This window comes from Thunnus albacares, chromosome 3 (genome assembly GCF_914725855.1).
Source record: "Thunnus albacares chromosome 3, fThuAlb1.1, whole genome shotgun sequence".
Lineage (NCBI taxonomy): Eukaryota > Metazoa > Chordata > Actinopteri > Scombriformes > Scombridae > Thunnus > Thunnus albacares.
This window is the reverse complement of record NC_058108.1, coordinates 33,506,962-33,529,790: the sequence shown is the minus strand read 5'-3', so window position 1 is coordinate 33,529,790 and position 22,829 is coordinate 33,506,962. Positions and strand designations below refer to the sequence as shown.

The following is a 22,829-nucleotide window of genomic DNA, read 5'->3' as shown; positions in this document are numbered from 1 at the left end:
AAGAACAACTGAAGAAAAATCAAAAAGAGCAAGCTTTTCACATTATTTCTTACACAGCCACACAGATTCACACTCATACACACTTTTTTTTGTTACTTTACACAAGGAAAAAAAATGATTGCAAAAGAGCTTTAGCCAAAAACCACTACGAAAGCTGTTGCAGTGACAAACAAACACCTTAGGTGCTCCTTCTTCTCAGGAAAGGGATTTTTTTCTCAGGGGGCAATATTTCATATTCAAAAACATCAGAATCTGTCCTGCGGACAACATCCAAAAAAAGCGCTTTTGGATTAACCAGCCTCTTCCAACAAAAGGACTGATACAGGGGTATGTACACCAGCATGCAAAAATATCGAGAGGGTCAACGTTCACGAAACCGTCTGGTCATTCCCTGCAAAGCTCGAGGGAGACGCGTTTACTAACGACTTCACTGTCTTGTCGGGTTTTTGCAGAAACCCTAAACAGGATCATCACCCCACCCTCCACTGCCTTCATTTAAAACAGTCTTTACCTTTCTAGACATAAAAACACACAAACCGTCCTCTTCAGTGCCTTCAATATACAGTTCCACCTCGCCTGTGAAAAAGACAGGCAAGGGTTGATGGGTAAAGCAGTTCTATATACAACTGTCCTGAAGACCCACCCTCCTCCCCCTACAACCCCCCTCCCCCCCCCCCAATGTGACTCTCATGTCCAAGTCATCTTCATAAATATACTGTCTTTACAGTGTCCACTTAAAAAAGACCCCCTCCCCCCCCCCCCACCCCCTTTTTCACAGAATCAGGCTTGAAAAGACTACAACTACACTAGATCCTAGTTTCACTACTTCTACTTCTTCTGTTAACAAAAAAACTCAAGTCACCCTGCCCCTTTGCCCTTTGCTACATCATGGGGAAATAACAAGCAAGAACAGAGTAAGAAACGAACACCAAAAGCAACAGAGTGCGAGTGATTTTACCTAACATACTGCACTGGACTTCTGTATTGTTTCCCTGAATCATCAATGGAAAAGGCTCATCCTCTTCCTTTTTCAAGATAAAAGTATATGACATTAGAGATTTGTATATACATATGCATTTGTGTTTGTGTCTGTGTGGGGCTTGTATAGGTATATCTATGTGCACATATAGAGTATTTCTTATTCTTAAATATGTATAGTTAAATTAGAGGTTAGTTGTGTTTGCGTTTTTTTTTACATTCAGTTCTTAACAACGATAAAGAGTAGATAAGTAGATAAAGAGGTATGCAAAAGGAACAACATGGGGACTGTGTGGTTTCAAGTGTTCCACGTATCGGCCTTCATTCTTTCAGCAAACCCACTTTTAAAAATCAAAAGACGGGAGGATTTTTGTTTTGTTTTTGTTCAATTCAATCTTCCCGAGCTGTTAGGACATTGCGATGTATCAAATTGCCTTTAAAAAAAAAAACGACCTCCTTTTCATCTTTTACTGACGAGTGCAAGGTGGGCTGCGAAAGGTTTAAGACCGAGAATGTTCACAAATCAAAAGACAGAACACATATAAGGATGTGAAACTGAAGCGATATAAAAAGCTATGGAACCTCCACTGGGCGCTACACACTGCATGGCAAAAAAAGAAGCAAGAGGGGGGAAACAAAAACAAAGGACATATGATGAAAGTGCCCAGGAGATGTGTTCATGGACAGGATCTGATAAGATGTGGAGGTTGTCAAGGTTAAATGGATTTCTTTTCTGAGGTATTCTGTGTTGTAAGTTTTTTTTTTTTTCTTCTTCTTCTTCTTTACATTTTTGCACACCAAGAAACACCAAGATGGAAAACATTATCAAAGACTGAAAGAAAGAACACTCAGTGTTACTTTCCCAAATGCAGATTCAGTCAAAGCGCTCGTTCCTTTCGTTTTATTTTCACGAGCAACTTTCCTTACTTTTGACATTCAGGAAGGCAACAGTCCAAGTCTTGTAAGTTAGATCTCCAGAGGACCAACGAGGTGGACTGTTAAGTGAGCTCCACATGAGCCTCCCCTGCAAAGAGTTATTCATATTTACAATCCTTGCTGTTTATAAAGCACTGAAAAAGTATTTGGCTGAAAATAATGTACAGAATCAGTCAAAAACAATATAAAAGGCTTTTCAAAGACCCTTTTAAGCGATAATGTTCTGGCTTTTATGACTCAACTTCAGCCAGTTCAGCGTGAGGTGTTCCATAAAAGGTTTTCTGAATAGTTTTTTGTTTTGGCAGTAGGAATCATCTGCATGACATTTAATCTTCTGTACTGTTTGACAGAATATTTATCTCACTTGCCAAACTTCCTGGCCGAGGACTGAACTCCGATATCCGCTCACCGAGTGCCGGTCTGTCTGACCTAACTATCGATCGTGCTCATGAGCCAGTGTTGCTCCTCAGCTCGACTATAAATACACTGGCTGGTATGGTTATCTGCATGTAGTGTAGACTTCACAACTGAAAGGTAACAGAGAAGGTAAGACACCAAAGTTCAAATGCAGAAGACGCCATAACTTGAAAGACGGCAAAAAGAAGCTACAAGAGAGGATCACAGCAATGCACTGGCAATTTCAACAAAACACAACCCCGCTCATTAGCTGATTTTTTTTTTTTTTCTTCTTGTTTTCCTTTTTTAAACACAGAAACTAAAAGTCAAGCCCGAGCCCATTACCCTGAAACATCAAAACAAGAGATCAGAGACATCATACAACATTAACGGCCAAACTTTTAAAATATTGAGTGTCTTTTGTGGAGAGAGTTCATGAAATTTTCCCCTAGGCTGAAATATTAAACAACTGTCAAACATACTGTATGTATGTAGGATGTTAGTGTGTGTGTGTGTGTGTGCGTGTGTTTTTCTAGAAACAGTTCTCAATATTGCAGAGGATAATGACCCTCCTTGTTGCTGAAAGAACCTCAAGCCCTATCTTTAAAAATCTAAATCTGCGAGTTCCTCATCAGAGGAACGCGTGGCAAAGCCTCTGTGAAAAGATAAAAGAGAATGAAAAAGAAAGGGTGAGGGAAGACCGTGTTCAAGAGGCCTCTGGGTTGCGGATACAACCCCAAGAGGTGGCAGTGAAGTTTATGAAAAGGCCTGATGAGAGGTGAAGGACCCAGGGCTGCCCAGAAACACCTCATCTCTCCTGGGATAAACAAGGGCCTGTCAGCCCCGTGGTGCTCACGCTCCACTGGCCAAGGATGCTGAGAGGATGACAGAGTTAGGGGGCGAAGGTGAAGGGAAGTGGGAAGAAGGGGTTTACAGTTTTTCATCAGAGAGAGTGACAATAAAATCAAACAACGTTTACAGAGGTGTAGAATGGGGGATGTGTGGACCTGCCCGGCCACCTATGGCGCTGCGCGAGCGTCACGTTGCATCTCCGGTCATTTCACACTTTTGAGTGACAGGACAATCAAGATCTGACACATTTCTGAGAGGAAAAACAAGAAGAGGAGACCAGCGATGGTCCGCCAACAATCAGAGGATACTGTCATCGAGGAACACCAGTGGGGAACTGACGAATCATCCAGCTAACTCTACGCAGAATTTAAACGGACTGCACTGATACATCGCCTTTATTGGTCCTATATCCAAACCAGCCGACCTGACCTCCAAGGTTTATAAGGCCAAGGGATGCTATGAAATACTTGTAATGGTACAATGGCAAAAAACAGACTACATTTAAGTTTTTTAAAACAACTTTGAAGAACTGTCTGACTCCTAAAGCACCTGAAAATATCCCTACAGGCAAGTCTTCCTGACAGACTGAGGTAGCAGATACAACAGAGACCATCTAAGAGACGAGCAGAAAGACGGACAGATAAACGCTCTCAAATGGATACAAATGAGAGCAAGACAATGAAAGGAGACATTAGGAGAGGGTAACGGATATTCTGTGGTATGTATTTGTTTAAAAGTGTTGGGCGATGATCTTGTGTAACAGCACTTGCTTTCAAAGAGCAGCATTAATACATTAGTGTCGTTTTTGCATCAAGATGGTGTCAATTTTGGCCAAAAATCCAATGATGAATCAGTGTTTGCAGAGCTGGATTTGACTTGAGAGCAGCTGGTCCTTGTAGGTGGCTCTAAAGGGCCAGACACACCTCCACATGGGAGCAACGCTGCAAGATTGTCATGGCAACACACAAGGGCACCTCATGAAATGCACTCTATCACAGAGCAGAACCAGATTTCCTTCCTACAGTCCTGACTAAAAATTTTCCTTTTCAACCTGCACATCAGGTCTGGTATTTTTGTCCCTAATAATCCCCTTCCCTCTCTTAAGTGGAGTTTCAGATCGACCGTGGCAGCTTTTAATCGTAGACGCGCCGCGCCGAAGTAACGTTCCGTCTGTGGAGTGAATTTACCGTTCCATTAAAAGCCTGTTGTTTAACTGCGGTGTGGGGGTGGGGATGGCGACCTTCAGCGGCCTTTATTCTTCTCTACTTCACTTAGATTTCATCCTTGCACTCCCATCCATCTCCTCCAACCGCTGTGTCTATCTTGACGGTCTGTCTGGCTGCCATCTGTGTGAGGAGGCTTTCTGACGAGGCGGAGGGATGAGACGCACGCCGGTACCCGCGGGCTCGTCGGAGGCGAGAACAGTCAATGTGAGAAAATGTCTCCCTGTGAGCCTTTCACAGTGCAACATAATCATAAGGAGGGGGGGGGGGGGGGGGCTGGGAATTTAAGCCGACAAATTTGACCTGAATCTAACATGACATTTTGCTTCGACAGAGGATTGTTGTTCTTGAAGCAACCTCTCTCGTGATTTCACTCGGGCGGTTAGATTATACGTGATTAAGAAACCAACCCGTTACAGATTTGATTTAAAATAGTGATTAGAGTCTTCAAAAGGCACTCTTTATTCCATTGATTGAAGAACAACAAATTTAACTTTAAAACTGATTCCTGGTTGGTGCCATCAGAATGTATGAAGCAGATTAATGAGCCACTTTAGATATTTGGAAATCATCGGCTTTGAATAATGTGCAGGGAAACTAGGCTGCAGTTAGAAAATGAAGAGTGCAATTTGAAAACGCATTCAGCCCCATAGAAATATTCAAAATCTGGCTGAAAAAGTGTTTTTCTCATTTTCATGTTTGGTACCTCAAAGCACAAGATTTTGCAAAAGATTGCATGATTAAAAACTGTATTAAAGGGCCAATTCAAAGTGTAGTTGTCAGAATAGTTTTGACTAAGATGCAACACTTAAACCACCAACTTTTAGCTTCAGAATCCAATTTCTACACTTTAGGTTCAGAATTGACATTTCTCCAAATTTCCGTCCTAACCACCGGGGCCCCTTCCAAATTTGTTGTTTTGCAAAGTATAACAATAAGGAGTGACGGTGTCTGTTTTGTTGATTGCTGCAGATGAGCATCGTTCCAGAGGCGTGTCTGGCCTTTAAGATCTGTACTTATCTCAGCTTTCAGTGCCAGGCTGCTACTGAGCGACTGCTTGTCACATCTTCACAAATGCTTTGACATTTACAACACTTGGCATCACACTCTGCCACAGAGATGCACGTTTTAAGAGATCTTTTAGCGCTGCTTTGATGAATATTGCGGGGAGGGGGGGTGGGGGGGGGAACAACAGCATGGCAAAGCTTACAAGGAGAATTGTAACCATCAGTTGATGTGCTGATTATTACTTTTTTAAAAAGGTAATAAAAGTGGGATAGATCTCTTTGGATATGTAGTTAAAAATGGATCCATTCTAAAAAATCACCAGGCCGTTTCTCTGACAGTAATCTAAGAATAGAAGAAATTCCGGGTTGGGAACTTGAGGAAACATATTTAGCTATTGGTGATGTTCTTTGCATTCCTGCATCTATTTTTAGCTTGTAGTGTTGTTTAGGAGGATCGATGTCTAAACCCACAGCAACCCGCAGGGACCAGAATGCACTGCAGCCACGAGACGAAACACTGGAGCGACCCTCGCTTTTTGTCTTGATTTTATCCCGCATCTGATCACAAGTTGGGATGTGTTGTCAAATCGGCGCGGCTGCATTGACAGTCTACTGTGAACAAACATTACAAGATTGTAGGTTTTAAAGCATTTCTCATGTCAGTTATAACTCTCAAGTTTATGCTCCTGAGCAGCCAAACAAACACTAAACCACAGGTGTCCCCAGGTTTTTTCCATCTGAGAGGCTCGAATACCCTTCTCACTGCTAATTTCCCGACCAAACACGAATGCAACATGAATCTGTTCATCTCCACCGACAGTTAACACACAGCTGAATACCAGAAGTTCATGCCCGTACTCTGGCGGTTGTCAAAAGGAATTCTGGGAATCGCGGGCAATCGCTAACAACAGCGGAAATTGACAGATGGAAACAACAGAGACTTAAATTACAACAAAATAACTGCAGGAATGCACTGAACATCATAGAGTGGTGACATGCTACAGGGCAAAACTGACAGGAGGATTTTTTGCCTTAAAGGAGAAGATTGATAGAAAAAGAAAGAAAGACAGAAAGAAATGGAGTCTTTGTTGAGAGCATGAAACAAAACAAAGTGATTTTCACAGAGGCATTGCCTGCAGTGTCCCAGTGTGCCAGATCAAAATCAGCAAGCAGGGCTGATGTTCTGCAGGCTGTGGACAAAACACACCCACCTGCTTCTAAAAGAGACACAGCAGACTCCCAGCTTCATAATTATACATATAACCTGCCCACACAAAGTATGGCTACCTGATGAGGAGGGAGAGTATATATGTGTGTGTGTGTGTGTGTGTGTGTGTGTGTGTGTGCGCGTTCTGCTCTTCCACGGCTGTATGTGCTAGAGAGAATACAGCATTGTATTCACAGAAACCTGGCTTCTGGCATTTTAAAGAAATTGTCTTTTCTATTTTTTTTTTTATATAAGAAAACAAAGAGAGGAAAAGAACATGCCATCAGAATAACAACAGCACGAACAACGACAACAAGAAACGACGATTATTCAAAAACTGCTTCTGTCGGTTACATCTAAAAATCTGGAAACTAGCCGTACTAAAAATCCTGATTCTTCTTTGTGTGTTTTGTGTGTGTGTGTGTGTGTGTGTGTGTATGTGTGTTTCTGATGTACAATCAGCTGCTTTGAAGTGGTCGGACCTGAGGTATAAATGACAACCAGATATGCAGCGTGACAGAAAAAGAAACAGAAGAAACCTCTCCGCTGAGAGAGGAGCATGGCAATCATATACATTATGGTTCTTTCTTTCCTGGTAGCCGGCAGCATCACATACCATCCTGAAACAAAATGGCACGTCATGTGGCGTCTACTAAGTGAGGTTACAATAGTTGCTGTTCGACATTTTTTTTTTTTCTTCTTTTATCACGTTTTTGACAGTCTTTCACTCGAAGAAATGAAAAAATAAAAACCAACCAGAAAAGCAAAAAGAGTAATCGATTGGCTTACCTGAAGATGCAAAAACAGTAAAATAAATACATATATATTCATAAGTATATAGCTATTTTCATCATATAAAGGTACATTTTCCTGTGTGTGTGGGGTGTTTTTTTTTTTTTTTGGAATGCAGTGTAAAAGGTTTTGGAGAGAATATTTTTTCTTTTACAAGACAGCAGATAAAGGAAGGTTAACTTGTCCACCTGTCCCCCAATCTCCCCTCTGGGTCTCTGATTTCTCTGGGTGTGAGAAATAAAAAACGCAAAACAAAACAAAAAAAAAAAAAAAAAAACTGAAACAAACAAACAAAAAAAAAACCTGTCAAGTTTCAACCTGGGGTTATGTTACACCTAAAAACACACAATAAACAAAACAAACAAAAAAAAAAAACCCTCAGTGAACAGAACACCTTGTTCTTTATCAGACCAGGGTGGGACCGACCTGACTTATCGCCTCCAGGGTGAAACCAGACGACTGAATCCCAAAATGTTTTGACTTCTAGAGGAAGAAATGAGAGGTTTTCACCCTTTCATATCAACCCCAACCGGCACAGAAATAGCTGTCCCTGTGGGTCTTTTTTTTTTTTTTTCCAATCTGTTGCTCATTATGTACTTCTGTAAGGTTTTGTTGTTGCAAAAAAAAAAATACCTGAAAAGAGGTAGGGTGGCAAATATTGGTCAGTCAGACACTTGAAGCGTCTCCCTCCACCCTTTGCAAAGAGGGAGGCGAAACAAAGAAAAAAACAAAAAAAGATAATAAAAGAAAAGAAACAGCGGAGGATACTATATTTCCCAGAGTATCGGCTATCCCTTCGCTAGGCTCCCAGGTAAGGGATACATAAAAGTACGAGGCACGGAAAGGAGTCATTATTCTGAGATTGAGGTATAGCACTTGGCCTCTGCTGACCAAGTCGATATATTGTTTATATATATACGTCCATAAATTACATCTAGTACAGGTAGTTAAGTCTGCGCCATTTTCCGACTGACAAATATTGCTGCCCATCCTATTGGCTCGATCCTGAGACATTTACAGTACTGAAGGCTACTGTCGCACGCCTGCGTCGGAAAACGACTGCGTTTCCAACGCAAGCAGCGTAAAGTGAAACTAAAAGCAAAATAATAAAAACAACAGTCTGACAGTGCCATCTTTTTTGCAGATCACTGTTCTGGTTTTCTAAGTTTGAGAAATTCATTTCAGTTCACTACATTCATTATGTGAGTATTTGTTAATATATATATGTATATAAATAGATATATACTGTATCTTAAGTATATAATATAGTATGAGGTTTCTTTAAAAACAGCAGTGAGACTCAGTTGCAAGAAGGAGGACTTTTTCGGACAGGGGGAGCCGTTAACCACATGACTATAAACAATCAATAGAACCCAAGAAAAATCAAATCAAATGAAATAAATATACCTTAAATGGCATGCACCTCAGTAGGTTAGATCAGGCTGAAAATGGGACTTTTAAAAAATTTAAAATTACATTTTTAGAAAGCAATGGCAAATTTATGGCAAAATCCAAACGCACAGTAAGGGTCAAGAATTTCTTGAAGGACAGAGAGAACATTATTGTCAATGATTTAGAGATTTGTGTAAATTATACACAGAGATCGTTTGGCCTTCAAGGAATCGCCCCTCTCAGGGGAGTTCAGTCTAAGTGCTGTTGGAGTTTTTCCATGCAAACCTATGCATTAAGTGCCAATCACAGTATTTCCACACATATATCTTTTTTTCTTTTTAAGCACAAATCCATGCTTTGCATGCATCACATGAAACAGGCTAACAGGCAGAGTGCCATGGGTTCATTTTGTTCTGGGTTTTTTTTTTTTTTTTTTTTGGAGGGAGGGGGTACAGTAAAGTAATCCCACACTGTAAGTCATGTTTTGTCAAATGGTAGGGGTAAGCGAGCAGCTATCATGCCTTTTATCAGAGGCGTGTTCATAAGAAGTGCTTTGCCATCAACGCTGGGGCTTTGATCCTGTTTTAACTATCGGATCAGTGCATTGTCCTTCGCTGGGTCCAACTTGATGCACAAGACAACCTATTAGACACTTCAAATGCTCAGCATTGTTTAAGTGTTGGACGCATTTCATGCATGATGACCCCCCGGCAATATTGATGTTTAAGGGGTCTTTTCTAGAGCTTTTCCCCATTGGCCGTGCATACCTGCCAATTAAGCCAAGGGAGCTACAAAGCTTAAGGTGGATAATCAATAACAATAGTGGGGAAAATAAGATTGTATGCAACAGTTAGTAAACAGTTCTAATAATAATTAAATAATGATTCATTCGTAAGTTGGAAAGAGTTTTAGCATCTCTGGCTCAGGATTAATTGTGTTGAAATCCTCTCAACATAATATATTCAATTGCCCAACCCCCAAAATCAGCCAAAAACAAAGTGGTGCATGCCATTTTGAAGAGAATAATCAAAAGAAAACAAAAAAAAAACAAATCAAATAAATAAAATGTACAATACATTTCAAAAGGAGTGAATCATCATCATTTCATCTGAACAGAGAGGTACAATTCTCATGTTTAAAAATCTCACAGACTGGGTGAGCACCAGGCAGTGTTAGGAGCGAAGAGCAACATTTACCACAGAGCAAAAAAAACATGACAAGCAAAAAGCTTCTGTCATCTCCTTCAATCTTTTCCTGATGGAAAATACCAAAAGAGCTTTTTTTTTTTCTTTACACCTGTGTCCTCTGAGGGATATTCTTTCCCCGTCTGGTAAAACGTGGTGATAGTTTATCTATCCCTGGTGCTTCAGTGACGAGGGGAAGGGAAAACAACAAGACGACACTACACAGAACTTAACTTGTTCAAGCTGTTAACCATTTTTTTCCTTTTGATTTTTTTTTTTTTTTTTTTAAATTTTTTTTTTTTTTTAATTGAGGAGGTAATCGAGTGGAAAAAAGTAGTTTGGGTCCAAGCTGCAGCTTTCTGAAAGTCTTAACACACTAAAGCTTTTTTCCTCCATCTCTCTGCACTCCTCACAGCTCCCTGCTCCATATCCCCCAGAGAAGAGCTACACTACATGCATAACCTCAGACAGCTTTCTTTCTCTCTTGTTTTTTCTCTTATTTTTGAAAAGTGCTATTTTAGAAGTTTAGCGCCATAAGTTTGATCCCCAAAGCCAACGTCGGTGTTTTCTGTTCTTTTTTCATGATTCGTTAGCAGGTCTATCGGCTATGGCGCTGCTATATTTACTCACATAGCCCCTCCCGCAGACAAAGCATTAGTGAGAGGCGTGTCTTGTCCTCCTGTCTGTCAACTATAGGTCCAACAGGAAACAACCACATTTGAAACCCACATCATCTGTCTCAGTTACCCTGAGTTAAAAACGAGGAGAAAAGGAATCTTCCAGAATCACGGATTGGCTTTTACGTCATCAGTCATAATAATTTATAATATATTAAATCTGCCTTTCCCTCACCTCTATCAACTACCCCTCCCCACTGCATATTGCCCACCCACCACCCCAAATGAACACCCCTCTATAAATGCACATTGTCGTAGTAAACTGCCTTTAAAACTGTCTTTGAAGTTTGAGGGTAGAAGAATTTTTTTAAAAATTCATCAGCTAAGCTGTTTCTGCTTAGTTTGATTAGAAAAGCAAAAAAACAAAACTTCAGCAATGTGTTGTTGTTAGCTAGGACTAGCTAAAACTCATTAGCTAAAACTAGCTAAAGCCTTGTATATGAGCTAGATAATCAACTGGATAGCAGCAGAGTTTCACATTCTGATCCTAAAAGGCCTTCATCCAATAAAGATCTCCATGAGGGGATGAGCTCACTTTGGCCGCCCATTTGGAGGGCGGACCTGATGGCGGCTCTGGCATTCCAGGATCAGCAGTGAGACACTGATGGAGGTCCATGAGGTAGCATTCCGCCTTAAAAACAGCTGATCCATAATCAGATTACCCCTCAACTTGTCCCTTGGCAAAAAAGAGGGTTAAAGAGCTTCCTGGATCTGATTATGGATCAGCGTGCACAGGCGATGTGCACCTCTGACCCATTGCGAGGTTGCGACTGGGCTTCAGAGACAGACCATAATAAGTGCATGATGCAAGGGCAACAATGCCGAGGTAACCTGGTCTGTAAGCGCCAGACCCAAAGTGTAGTGCAAAAGAAAGCAAAATCAAATGAAAAGATAAAGATAGAGGAAAAGAAGTCGAATTATAGAAGTCAGTAGTATCCACGAAACTCACAAACATGCATCCCTGAATGACTTTTGTGTGTCTTTTCTCGTTCAAAAAGGACGGGTTAATGTTGCTTTCGTCCACACAGAAATTAGCAGAATATCTTAAGGAGGAAAGAAAAGGTTTGCAGTTAAAGCGTCATGGCTACCTGGCAAATGGGTTTTGATTCAGAACCCTGGTGAGGAATATCGATGGCATGATTAAACCTTACAGTTGGCTTCAAATGTAATCATCAGTTCACTTACCAATTTTCAGCTAGTACTCCATGACAGAGGGGAGCGGTTAAGGGGCTTTAATTTGTCAGTTTTTTTTTTTATAAGGAGTTAATTTTCAACCTTCCCCTCATTTTCCCCCAAATTGGAATGGTCCAAACCCCAAACTGCATTTATAAGCAGCAAAGGTTCAGTGTATCAAGTTCAGAAAAGAGGGGGATTAGGTTTTGGGGCTGGGGATTATCAGCATGCTTAAGGAAACTTCATTAATTGTCATTTAACTCTTGTCTTTAGCTGCATTTGTTAAGCCCCTGGATATAAAAGCTAAACAAATGCATGTTCAGCGTCGTTCAAGTGACGCTTGTTTAAAAACCATCCGATGTTGTTTCTCTCCAGTTTTTTTAAGAATCCTCATATTATCCCTGCGTTTGTGCTCACCCAGATACTGCAAAGTAAATTGGCACAAATAAAGCCCGATCCGTTTTCAAATTACTTTTGTCATTTGACTGAGGTTTACATGTGTTAGTCGTTTAGTCGATTGGTTTGAAATTGTCATCAATCTCTTCTTTTACATTGTCCTTGAGCTCAGCAGCTGCCAGCGGCGGGCCGTCATCTCGTGAGGTTGCGGTGGGTGTATTCTCTGACTCCACGGGAAAATCCTGGCCTCCTGCTTCCATCTTCATCATCAGCTTGAGCTTCTTCTTTGGGGGATTCTTCAGGGTTCCCATGCGCTCCTTGACCTTGTACTCCAGGGTGCTGTGCGGGATCCCGTACATGTTCTGGGCCTTGGACACACTCATCTTCCCGCTCATCACTACTGTAATGGCCTCCTCCAGGATCTCGCTGTTGTACTGGCGATAACGGCCCCTCTTCTTCCTCGGTTGCTTGGAGTTTGGGTCCCCTTCCACATCAGAGGTGGAGTACGCTGGCCCAGAACTGGAGTGGTCCAAGTCAGAGCTCCAGTAGTCAGCCGCCCCGTCCAACAGGCTTCCAAGGCTTCCTCCCCGGCGGTTCTGCTTGGGTAGGATGGCTCTCAGCTTCCGGCTCAAGGTGTTCTCCCCATGGCCACCACCCCCAACTCCCATGGCGCCGTAACCATACAGTTCAGAGGCATGAGAGTCCCAGGAGAGATCCATGCCCCGAACCTGGGGTATCTTTAGGTCAACAGGAGGTGAATGGCCCTGGTCTCTCTTGCCCTCGTGGTGGTGTTGGGCCTTGGAGACCTGATTGTGGTGGTGATGGTGGAGGGAACTCTTGAAGGAGAAGGCTCCGTGGTGGTTGTGATTCTCCAGAAATGTAGGCAGGTCTTTGAGCTCGCTGAGGGCCCCACTCAGAGCTCCACTGGCCTGCTTTAATTTCATCAGGCTGTCAAGGTGGGCCTTGCTCCCCCAGAAGGAGGAAGAGCCCTTCTGGCCAAGCAAGGAGTGGGACTGCCCGTGATTGAGCAAGCCGGCTGACTCTAGATTAGCCAATGAAAGAGCAGCAGGCTGGCTCAGGAGGCGGTGCTTCTGGCTGAGGAGCTCTTCCTTGATGCGAAGCGAGCGGGCCAATGGGGGCTTGAAAGAATTGGAGCTGATGTAGTTCTCCCTCAGTCCGTCCTGCAAGCTTCTCTGCAGCAGGCCGTCCTCCTCATCCACCTCTGGCAGGCTATGTTCCACTTTAAGGGAACGTCTGGATGGAGAAAAAAGGAAATAAAATTATGAACAAGGTCAGAGATCTCACAATTAAACAAAACTGATTTCCTGAGACCAGGGTTTGATGTATATTGTGTAATTAAATGTCAGAAATGTCAGCAGGGAATATCTTAAAACCTCTGCAAACAAAACTGAAACAATCCGCATAAATACCACTTAGGGTTATTGGGAAAATACATGTTTTTGTGACTTGAGTGAATTAACATGTTTTCATTTATCCAGTCAATAATTACGCCTATTAATGCCCACACAGACCTGTTAAGTAAAGCAACAAATCTTAGAGATGTCTACTGCATCGGTCTTCCTTTTTATGGAACGCAGAGCATTACTAGGCTTACAATTTGACAAAACAGTTGCAAACAAGTTGTTTTTCTCAGCCCTTCATTATTAAACATCAATTAGTTGTTTGCAATGACTATAACTGAGGTGGCAAAAGGATGTTAGAGTCATTATGTTTTAATCTTTCATGCCATAATTAAATCTCAAACTTATACACATAAATGCACATTGCAAAAGGCACCAAAAGCATCAATTATATAAATATTAGCACAAACATTGAAGCTGTTCCCTCTGCATTGGCAGTCTTGTCTTTACTCTGGTTAATACAAATTTCAGTTTATAGACCCATTTATTTTTTCAGTGCGATGTGACTGGAGTGTTAAAATGGCATTGTGATGATTTAGAGATGTAAGCTGATTCAGAGATGTTGGGGAAAAAAGCAAACAGAAAGACATAATGCTTATAAAATTCAGCACATGTAGCAGCAGGGTTTGCTAAGCTAATCAATAATGTAACAATAAGGAGAGGGTTAAGGGGAGATGTGTGAAGGCAAGGACACATGAGAAGCTATTATCATGGTTTTATCACACTTTCACATACTGGTCAAGCAAAAGGATTTTGGAAACTATAGATTTAACCAAATGTTCTGATGCACATTGTTAACTTCTTTCACTCATGCAGCATTCACTGATCTAACAGATAATGACTAGAATAAACTCTTCACAAACTTCAAACCACTATTCAGTATAAAATTGAACTCAGTAGACCTCCAAAATAATAAAAACTGAGGGACTATCAATCAACCAAAATAGTAGATTCTGAACACTAGGCAATAATAATGTGTGGTATGTGACTGCTGAGCTCAGTTTGCAGATTGTACCATAACTCATAAAACATTTATTATAATTCAGTTTTAAAATTTATAAAAGGCGTGGGTACCCCTTATATTTATCTTAAAATAAATATAAGAGTTGACATGATGATTGACACTATAAGAAAGAGGTAGAAAGGTCGTCCAAAGTAGAGACTGCTTCAATTTTAATGGTCACAGTCCAAAAAGATTGGGAAACTTGTCCTATGGTTTATCATTCCTGTCTTATTTTCGATAATTATTTACACCTTAAATTGAGTTTCTTGAAGTTATATTTAACTAAAATGAAAACATACAGTATGTCTTCTGTCCAACCTGCAGTGATCAGCAAGCATCTGACATTTCAATGTTTCAAATTTTCTGAAAACTGCCTGTGGTCTTGAAACATGTGCTTACATGCCACTTGAACTGCTGCAGCCAATGTTCCTACTGCTAAGTAACTATGGCAACAGTGGACAGTCTCTTTTAAAAACGCTTCCTTAAGGCTGATTTATGGTAGGTCGCTCGATACTTTTGATAAGTGTCACTCAACAGAAATTTAAGACATCTTCAATTCATGCTTTGGCGAAAGGCGCCGGTGGTCTCCATGGTAACCAGACGCCATCCACCAACTGGCTTAATTAGTTACATTATATCATCCAGACTGGGTCTAATTAAACAAGGATGTTATAAGTTATCTAAACTTACAGTCCAAAATATCAATAAGGAAGTTCAGTGAAAACTACAATCTCCATGGCGATGTTAGTAACACTACCCAATCACATTGCGTGACAAAATATAATGGTGTCCATGACGTAACAAAATTCTCGACCTGCGCATGAAAGGAAAGTGTTGAGCATCACTTATTTCTATAGAAAATACATAATTTCTGTCGAGCGACACTTATCAAAAGTGTCAAGAGACCTACCATAAATCAGCCTTTAGGTTCATAATAACAGGAAGTAGCTTGTGGGAGAATAAACTTGGGGGAAATACTGTATCTCTTCATTGGAGACATTCTGGTGAGCTACAGTGTGACCAACTGTGCGATGTGGGGAGTCCTCAGCAGGAGCTTTAAGACAGATTATCACAGTGGGCGGTCTCGGGCTTGTTGAAAACAATACAAGGTTAACGAGAGGCTTTAGAGTCTACATTCTAATAGAGCGTTCTGTTAAAATAAGCATACAGTCATCAGGGAGGCTCCGCCAGACAGTAATGGTGGATCTGAGGCTTCAATGTGAGCATACATTTGTGAAAAAAGGAAGAAAGAAATATGCATAACAGGGAGATCCCCAATGAGACCAATTGAAAGAGTCTTTCAGCAACTGGGCGAATGATGTGTTTCCCCTTAACAACAGTCTTTTGAGGCTCACGTAGTTTTTGAAGAAAGGTAGTTTTATTCTGCGGCCAATGTTTATTTTTCTTTAAATATGATAATTTGCACTAGAAACTGCAAGGGGAATTTAGGGTATAATTGTATTCTTGTTAGTTGGGAAAAACTCTTTGAAACAACAATTGAAACCATCATGGGACATCTTAAACTAAAAACTGTTATTCTAATAGGGTTTGTAGCTTCTACATGCATACTTAATAAAATCACAAAATAATGAATTACTGTAATGCATTTGATTGAAAACCTAATAAAAGATCTAAATATTAAAATAATGTACAAACTAAAGAAATGTGTTTTTAATGCAGATGTGGCCAGAAAAAAAAAAACTTTAAATTAAAGGCCCGTAACCTGTAATACATGCACTAACCTGCTGTGTGCTTTGGGGATTGTCTGGCTATCAAAGATGAATGGGTGGGTGTTAGTGGGGGTGGAAATACAAGCTCCTCCTCCTCCTATAGTTAATATTACATGACCTGATCATTAGAGAGTCCCAGTGAGGCTCAGGGCCTTAGGGCCTTCTGGGCCTTAGGGCCATGAGGCGAGAAACAGAGTCCTGTCCTGAGGGGCTTAAGGTTTCTAATTTTGATTTTAGTCCTGGAATGTAAATACTTCACCTGCCGAGGTTTACCAGCTGGGCTTTTGCTCATGGAGTGTATTAGAAGGCAATATATTGTGTTAGAATAAAAAAAGGAATCTTATGTATCTGTAGAAAAGGTTTTGCTGAGCATATTCCATGAGTCGATGCCCCTTCAACCTGTTTCAACAGGAAATGTTTCAATTGGTTGATTACGTTGGCTCTGAAACTGTCAGGCATAATAACACAGTCCTCACCAAAGTAAATGTAAAGGTTGTAAACAAGCAGTTTAGCCAGATTATCTAAACCTCCTTTTTTAGGGGGTTCAACCAAAATTGAGACCATTTAGTCAGTAATTATCCCTCATTACACTACACAACTGTGTGTTCACAAGTACAGCAGATGGAAGTTAAACCAGGAAGTTGTAAACTGTGACGGATGTTTACAAAAGACAGGTTGGGTAACGATTTCAGCAGACACCTTTATTTCCTCATTTCATATGGTTTAAAACCCGTATGATTATCTAACTGATGTCTTTTAAGCAATTTATAAATCTTAGCAATTAACTTGGTGGTAATCATATGATTACTGATAATTGCAGATAACCGCCAAAACTATACAAAATAAGACCCAAAGTGTAATTAAGTCGATATGCATCCTTTAAAGCCCCAATTAAATGCCAGGTCTGTAACTTAAAAAGGGTGGCTGCTGTTTCTCACTCGGTAACTGTCTTTTTGTTTCATTTTAACTCCAAACTAGTGCAGTAAAGCTTTGTATCAAGGCAGCATTGGTTTTCACCAGGACAAAACACTCATGTGGTGGCCACACGGGACTCTTGTTAACTGAAATGTCAATGCAACACTTCTCAAATCTCAGTTCAGTAGGCGGTTGGACGTGTATTCACTGCTGGATTAAAGAGAAACTGTCCACATGGTGGGTGCAGGTTTTCTATGCCCACATCCTCCACCGAAGCACACTCACCACACTCAGCGTTTGGGGCTGCTCTGTGTATCGAACCTCTCCTAATCCATCTTTGACCTACAGATCAAAAGTATTCCTGGAAATGGCAGCTGCAATTAGCGTTGATTGTTTATTCCCTCTTGATGCAACAACCAAGTATGATGGCTACTGATTCAAACATGACTTCAAGGCAAAGTACACGTTCATCAATAAATGATCGGGCTGCAACACTGAGCTTCGTCAATAAAGGCACTGACACGAAGACAAACAGAGAAAAGCCTCCGTCATGTGTTTGACACGCACCGCCGTTGAACTCTCGCTCTTGGGTGGGGGGTTGGAGGTGGGGGTGGATGAGGGCGGAGTCTGAATTATAAATACCTGTAGTATGAACAGCTACAGCCATGGAATGGATGGTAGCTCAGGTATTGATCAGCTGAGCGAAACCAATAAGTAAGAGATGAAAGGTGGGAGGCGTTGGCAGGGCTCGCTTCAGGACGACTTCGCGGAAATCGAAGTATGCAACATTGAAATGTTGAGAAACCCAGCGAGGTCACGGCACTTTCAAGACCCGCAGACCCTTCGCTTTGCTGTTCCCACAAAGTCGATTTTCTCTAAGTCAACACTGTATTTACCAACAGGTTGTTTCTTGCCTTGCTGCTACTTCTGGAACTTAATCTATCTAAACAATATATTATTAGATTAATAGAAAGATATATGAAAAAAACACAATCAAGGAACAAAGAAAATATTTAAAGCCTAACCAACAGAAGGTTTGACACCTTAAGATCGTCTGGAACTGATAAAACACAGCTGTGATTAAACCTGTACCTAGTTTATAAAAGCTTAATGGTGATGGTTCAAGACACTTTTATCGTTTCCAATAAACACTTACAGAGAGTTGAATTTAATTAACATAAAATCCACAGAAAAAAAGAAGCATAATCTACTAGGGATAAGCTGCGTGTTGTGAAAATGTAAATATCTGGTTCACATATTGTGTTCTTAAAGGATACAACTGACACTATATGGTGGTTGGAGAAACATACTGCATTTGTCAGCAAGGCATGAGCAGAGGTGAGCCGAATGCTTACAAATGTACTGCATTGTCCATCTGTTTGGTGGTTTAACTTGCTCCCTGTGATGCTCTTCCACAGCAGTGGATTCACTGTTTTGCTCATCGTCACTTCATGCATCTTTAATGAAAAAAAATGTTCAAGGATCTTACTGATGCTTTTGCATTTCTCCCATTTACCACATTAGATTTGAAAAGCCTTTGCAAGCCGCTCTGTGGTTGCGTAGCTGGGATGTGTTTTGTACTGTAAAAATGTTAAACATCTTAGGCTTGAGATCACAAGTACTGCTTCTTAGAGTGTCTGTAAACATTCAGAAAGTGGTGTTTTTTTTTAGTGATGACAGCTACATATGTTGTCCACAGATGGTAAGAATGAATAACTGCAGATATAAGTCATGATAGTCAAGTCATGACAATATTGACAATATGTAATGCTCTTAACTTATAAGCACAATTAAACACTAATTGCAGACTGACTTCACAGCCTCAAATCTTCTAAAGCAGATCTATACATTTCACGAGATAAAAGAATTCATACAATTGATAGACACAGCATGTTGACTGATACATTTCAATTATTGTTTACCATCCACCAGTTATTGCAAGTAATACTTTGCAAACAAGGCTGTCTTACTATAGATACACGTGAAAATGTTGTGATGTGATCCACTGGGACACGTTGTTTTCAGCATCTCTGCCTAGATAACAGTTTGACTGTTCCTCTAGGAGAGGAAATAATAGTCTAAAGCTTCATTTATACTCCCGAGCAGACGCGCACACGGACAGCTGCAGACACCACGGATGGGTAGTTGATGTGTTTGTACTACCTTCTGGGGTCCGCTCGGAGGACGTGTTCCACACATGCGCAGTAGATCGCCGTCAACAGGAACACAACAAATTGCAAGTACACGGATGTCCGCACAGAGCCCACGCGCACACCCTCTGATGACGAAATTTACGTTACGTGGACCCAACTATAATTTCAGCTTAACAGTGTACAACACAGTCCACAATCCATTAAAAAAATGATAGATACATTTATGATACTCTGCAGTCCAAAGCTAAATTCGATACTATTAATTTCAGCCAGTAAATGGATTTAATATTTTTACTTTTCACTTAATTAACTGACTTAAATGTATTAAGACTCAAATCTTAGTTGGTTTTTGGTAGCTGTGTCATTTTTCTTTTTTTAGCCTGAATTTCAGAGTTTGGGTCAGATCTATGGTTGTGCATCTATTTAGCCGAATCTCATCAATTTTTCAATGCACAACAGTTGATCTTTCCACCCCTTGTGTACTCTGTAGCTTGTTGAAGATAAGAGTGGTTTGCCATCTAGGGCTGTGTTTTCCAACCTTTTTGGCCTGTGACACTTTGAAGTGAAGTAGTATCAACTGCAGTCCCTTTGTGACAGTTTGACTGTACTGTATCTATGAGTATTACCTAAAGAGGTTAAACTCTGCTGTATTTCAAAAGTAAAGAACAAAGATTAAAGAAATGTCATAAAAATATAAACATAATTTGTCTAGCAGAGATGTGTTTTTTTTAATCTTGTTAATTATCTTACAACTTCTCAGATTCATTAAGCAACCCCTTGGGGGATTTGACCGTCGTTAGTCACATCAACACGCAGCGCACGTTCACCAGACAACAGTTCAGAGTTTTATTTTTGGCCAATTTGACAGAATTAATTAACAACAGTTGATAAGATCTGCCTGTGATAGTTGTCATCTCAGCCTGTGAAATCAATGTTTGTTGGCTAAAACCAAGAAGCCTGACTGCGGTTTAGCATCTGGATCTGAATCTCAATCTCTGAGTATGACATCATCACCTCAAGCCAAGTTTCCACACAGAGCCCAGTGTTGGACTGACATGAAGTTCTCTCCAGAAAATGCAGTGCAGAAAACACAGCAGCAGTGACCGCTTTAACCTCTCCGGTGTTGTTTTAGGCACATGACCGTGGCACTCTACTACCAGAGGCCAGTTTGACTAATCCTGTTGTCTTACCCTTTGACCCCAGGCGCAGAAGAGAAGCCGGGGAAGGCTTTGAGGCTGCCTGCGCTGTGGTTCTTCTTGGTAGAGAGGTCCAGGACGCCATCTGAGGATAAACACATACAGGAAACTGGTTGAACTCAAATCTTAGTCAAAGCTTTACTGGGCGTTGCAGTCAGAAAACACATTAAAACACATAGCAAGTCACATACCTAGATACTTCTTATGCATTTATATTGTACTGAAGGTTCATCATACTATACACTTACTCAGCAATGTGTAGATTAATGTCTAATTTGGTTATCTGGCCTTAAAGGTTCAGTACACCCCATCACAACCTTTTGCCAGATGGTCAAATAGCTTTGGAAACCCCCTCCCCGCCACACCTTAAGGTAAGAGGGAATATTTCTGACCATTTCTGAAACGTTTTGAAACCAACTCACCCAATTTCTGCCATGATTGATCAACTGTGCCAGAAAGGAGCCAGGGTTTGAACTCTCTCTAACTACAAACGAGTGCAACACTATGAATGTCTTCCAGGAGAGACTGTCTGAAAGTGCATACATTTATCCCCATATTTAAGCGTCATAACATCTCCCTCTCTACAATAGCCGACTTAACATTCCTTCGAGTGTAACCAATCGAAACAACTAGAAACACTTTTGATTTCCAACATTGTCAGACAAGACTCTGTAGGAACTGGTTCTGATCAAGCATAAACTGAGGTGATGGTGATATGATTGCTGCTGGTGCCCTATGCAACCCAAAGAGGACACTTGTAAAAACAACCAATAATGGTAGAGAAAGGTTAAGATTGTGAATCAATGCCCACTTGCATATAGCATTTAGAAAAAGTCATATTTTCTGTAAGCATTTTGATGTTTTAATGAATACAGTCAATTCTGAGCTGCATAAACAAAACACTTAAGGTGCCTTCAATGGCAAAAGTTTTTTTTCTCAGTGATGAACAGCATCAAAGGTCCGTGTTTGGAGACTGACAATCCTGTGGTTGGTATCTAGTCAATTATTTCTTGCCACATCCCAGTGGATATTTTCAGATATTATTTACTACGCAGGATCTGTTTTCTTTCAGCGTATTCATCTAACAAACAAACATATTCATCGAACGACAATTTTCTCCTCCTCAGTCCAGCTGGACTCCTAATTTTCACCAGGTGTGTTTAATGCCTCACTATACATCAATAATGATGTTTTGGATCGCAATCACGATTTGATTAACCTGAGCAGGAACAGCGTTACCGTGGCAACTTATTCCATATTCCTGTGTGAAGGTGAGAAATCACTCGGTTTTGCTACGTTGACAACTATACTATATGTTAATCGATTTGCTAAGAGTAGCTGCTTTTTATTTTAAAACAACACTCCTCATTAGCGGAGAGGGAAAGGAATAAACTGGAAAAAAAAACAACTGAAGCATACATCAGATAATATATGTGTGTGTTATATATGAAGCTGTTCACTCTCTTCTCACTCAGACTTGCAAATGGATGCTGTGTGTTTACTGCATAAAACATTTGTAAAAATTTACCTCCACAGTGAGAAATCACTGCTGTGTGTGTGTTTTATTAATGAAATCAATCATCATCTTATATACAAATTAAGAGCTTCTGTAACTGCCTGTGTGGTTGTGTGTCTGCATATGAATGTCTGCTTCTGCTTATTTCTTTGGTTAGATGACAAAAAAATGAGATATTTCAGAACAGGTGGACTCTGTGACACTTTAGCACTAAAGTCTGGGAAATCCGGCAGCATACTGTGTGTGAAATCTCAGCTTATTTGTGAATATGTTTCAGGCAAGTCAGGTCACCACACACAGAGGAGATACAGTATATCATCATGTTTTAACTAATCTGCTCCTTTTGCAAAATCCCGGTATCATGTAATGCTGTTATATATATATAAAAACCTGATCATTTCCATGCATATCATGCATAGGGGGCTTTTTCATGACTAGATAGTTGTATTAAATTATTTCCAGCTTTTTAGGACACACACTCTGACAGATAGTTAACAGGCATTGCATCTATGTTGGCCAAAATTGATGAAAATACATTTTTTGTGTCTGATATTTTGCCAGAATTTGGCAAAAGTAAGTTTTTCAATCATAAAAACTTTCCATTGAAAAACCTACAGTGTACACATAAATGCAAATGTATACACATATATTCATGAACAAACGCCCTCTCTGTCTGTCTCTC

General features: G+C 40.6%; 1 protein-coding gene across 1 annotated transcript in view; it reads right to left on the bottom strand.

Moving 5' to 3' along the window:
* Positions 1 to 1,698: 1,698 nt before the first annotated feature.
* Positions 1,699 to 22,829, bottom strand: part of lcor (ligand dependent nuclear receptor corepressor) — a 97,984-nt gene continuing 76,853 nt past the window's right edge. Inside the window, exons 6-7 of the mRNA XM_044340339.1 lie at positions 20,626 to 20,716; positions 1,699 to 13,467 (exon numbers count right to left, since the gene is read on the bottom strand). Coding sequence (XP_044196274.1) covers positions 12,327 to 13,467; positions 20,626 to 20,716 — 1,232 coding nt within the window. The 3' untranslated portion in view covers positions 1,699 to 12,326. The remainder of the gene's footprint in view (positions 13,468 to 20,625; positions 20,717 to 22,829) is intronic.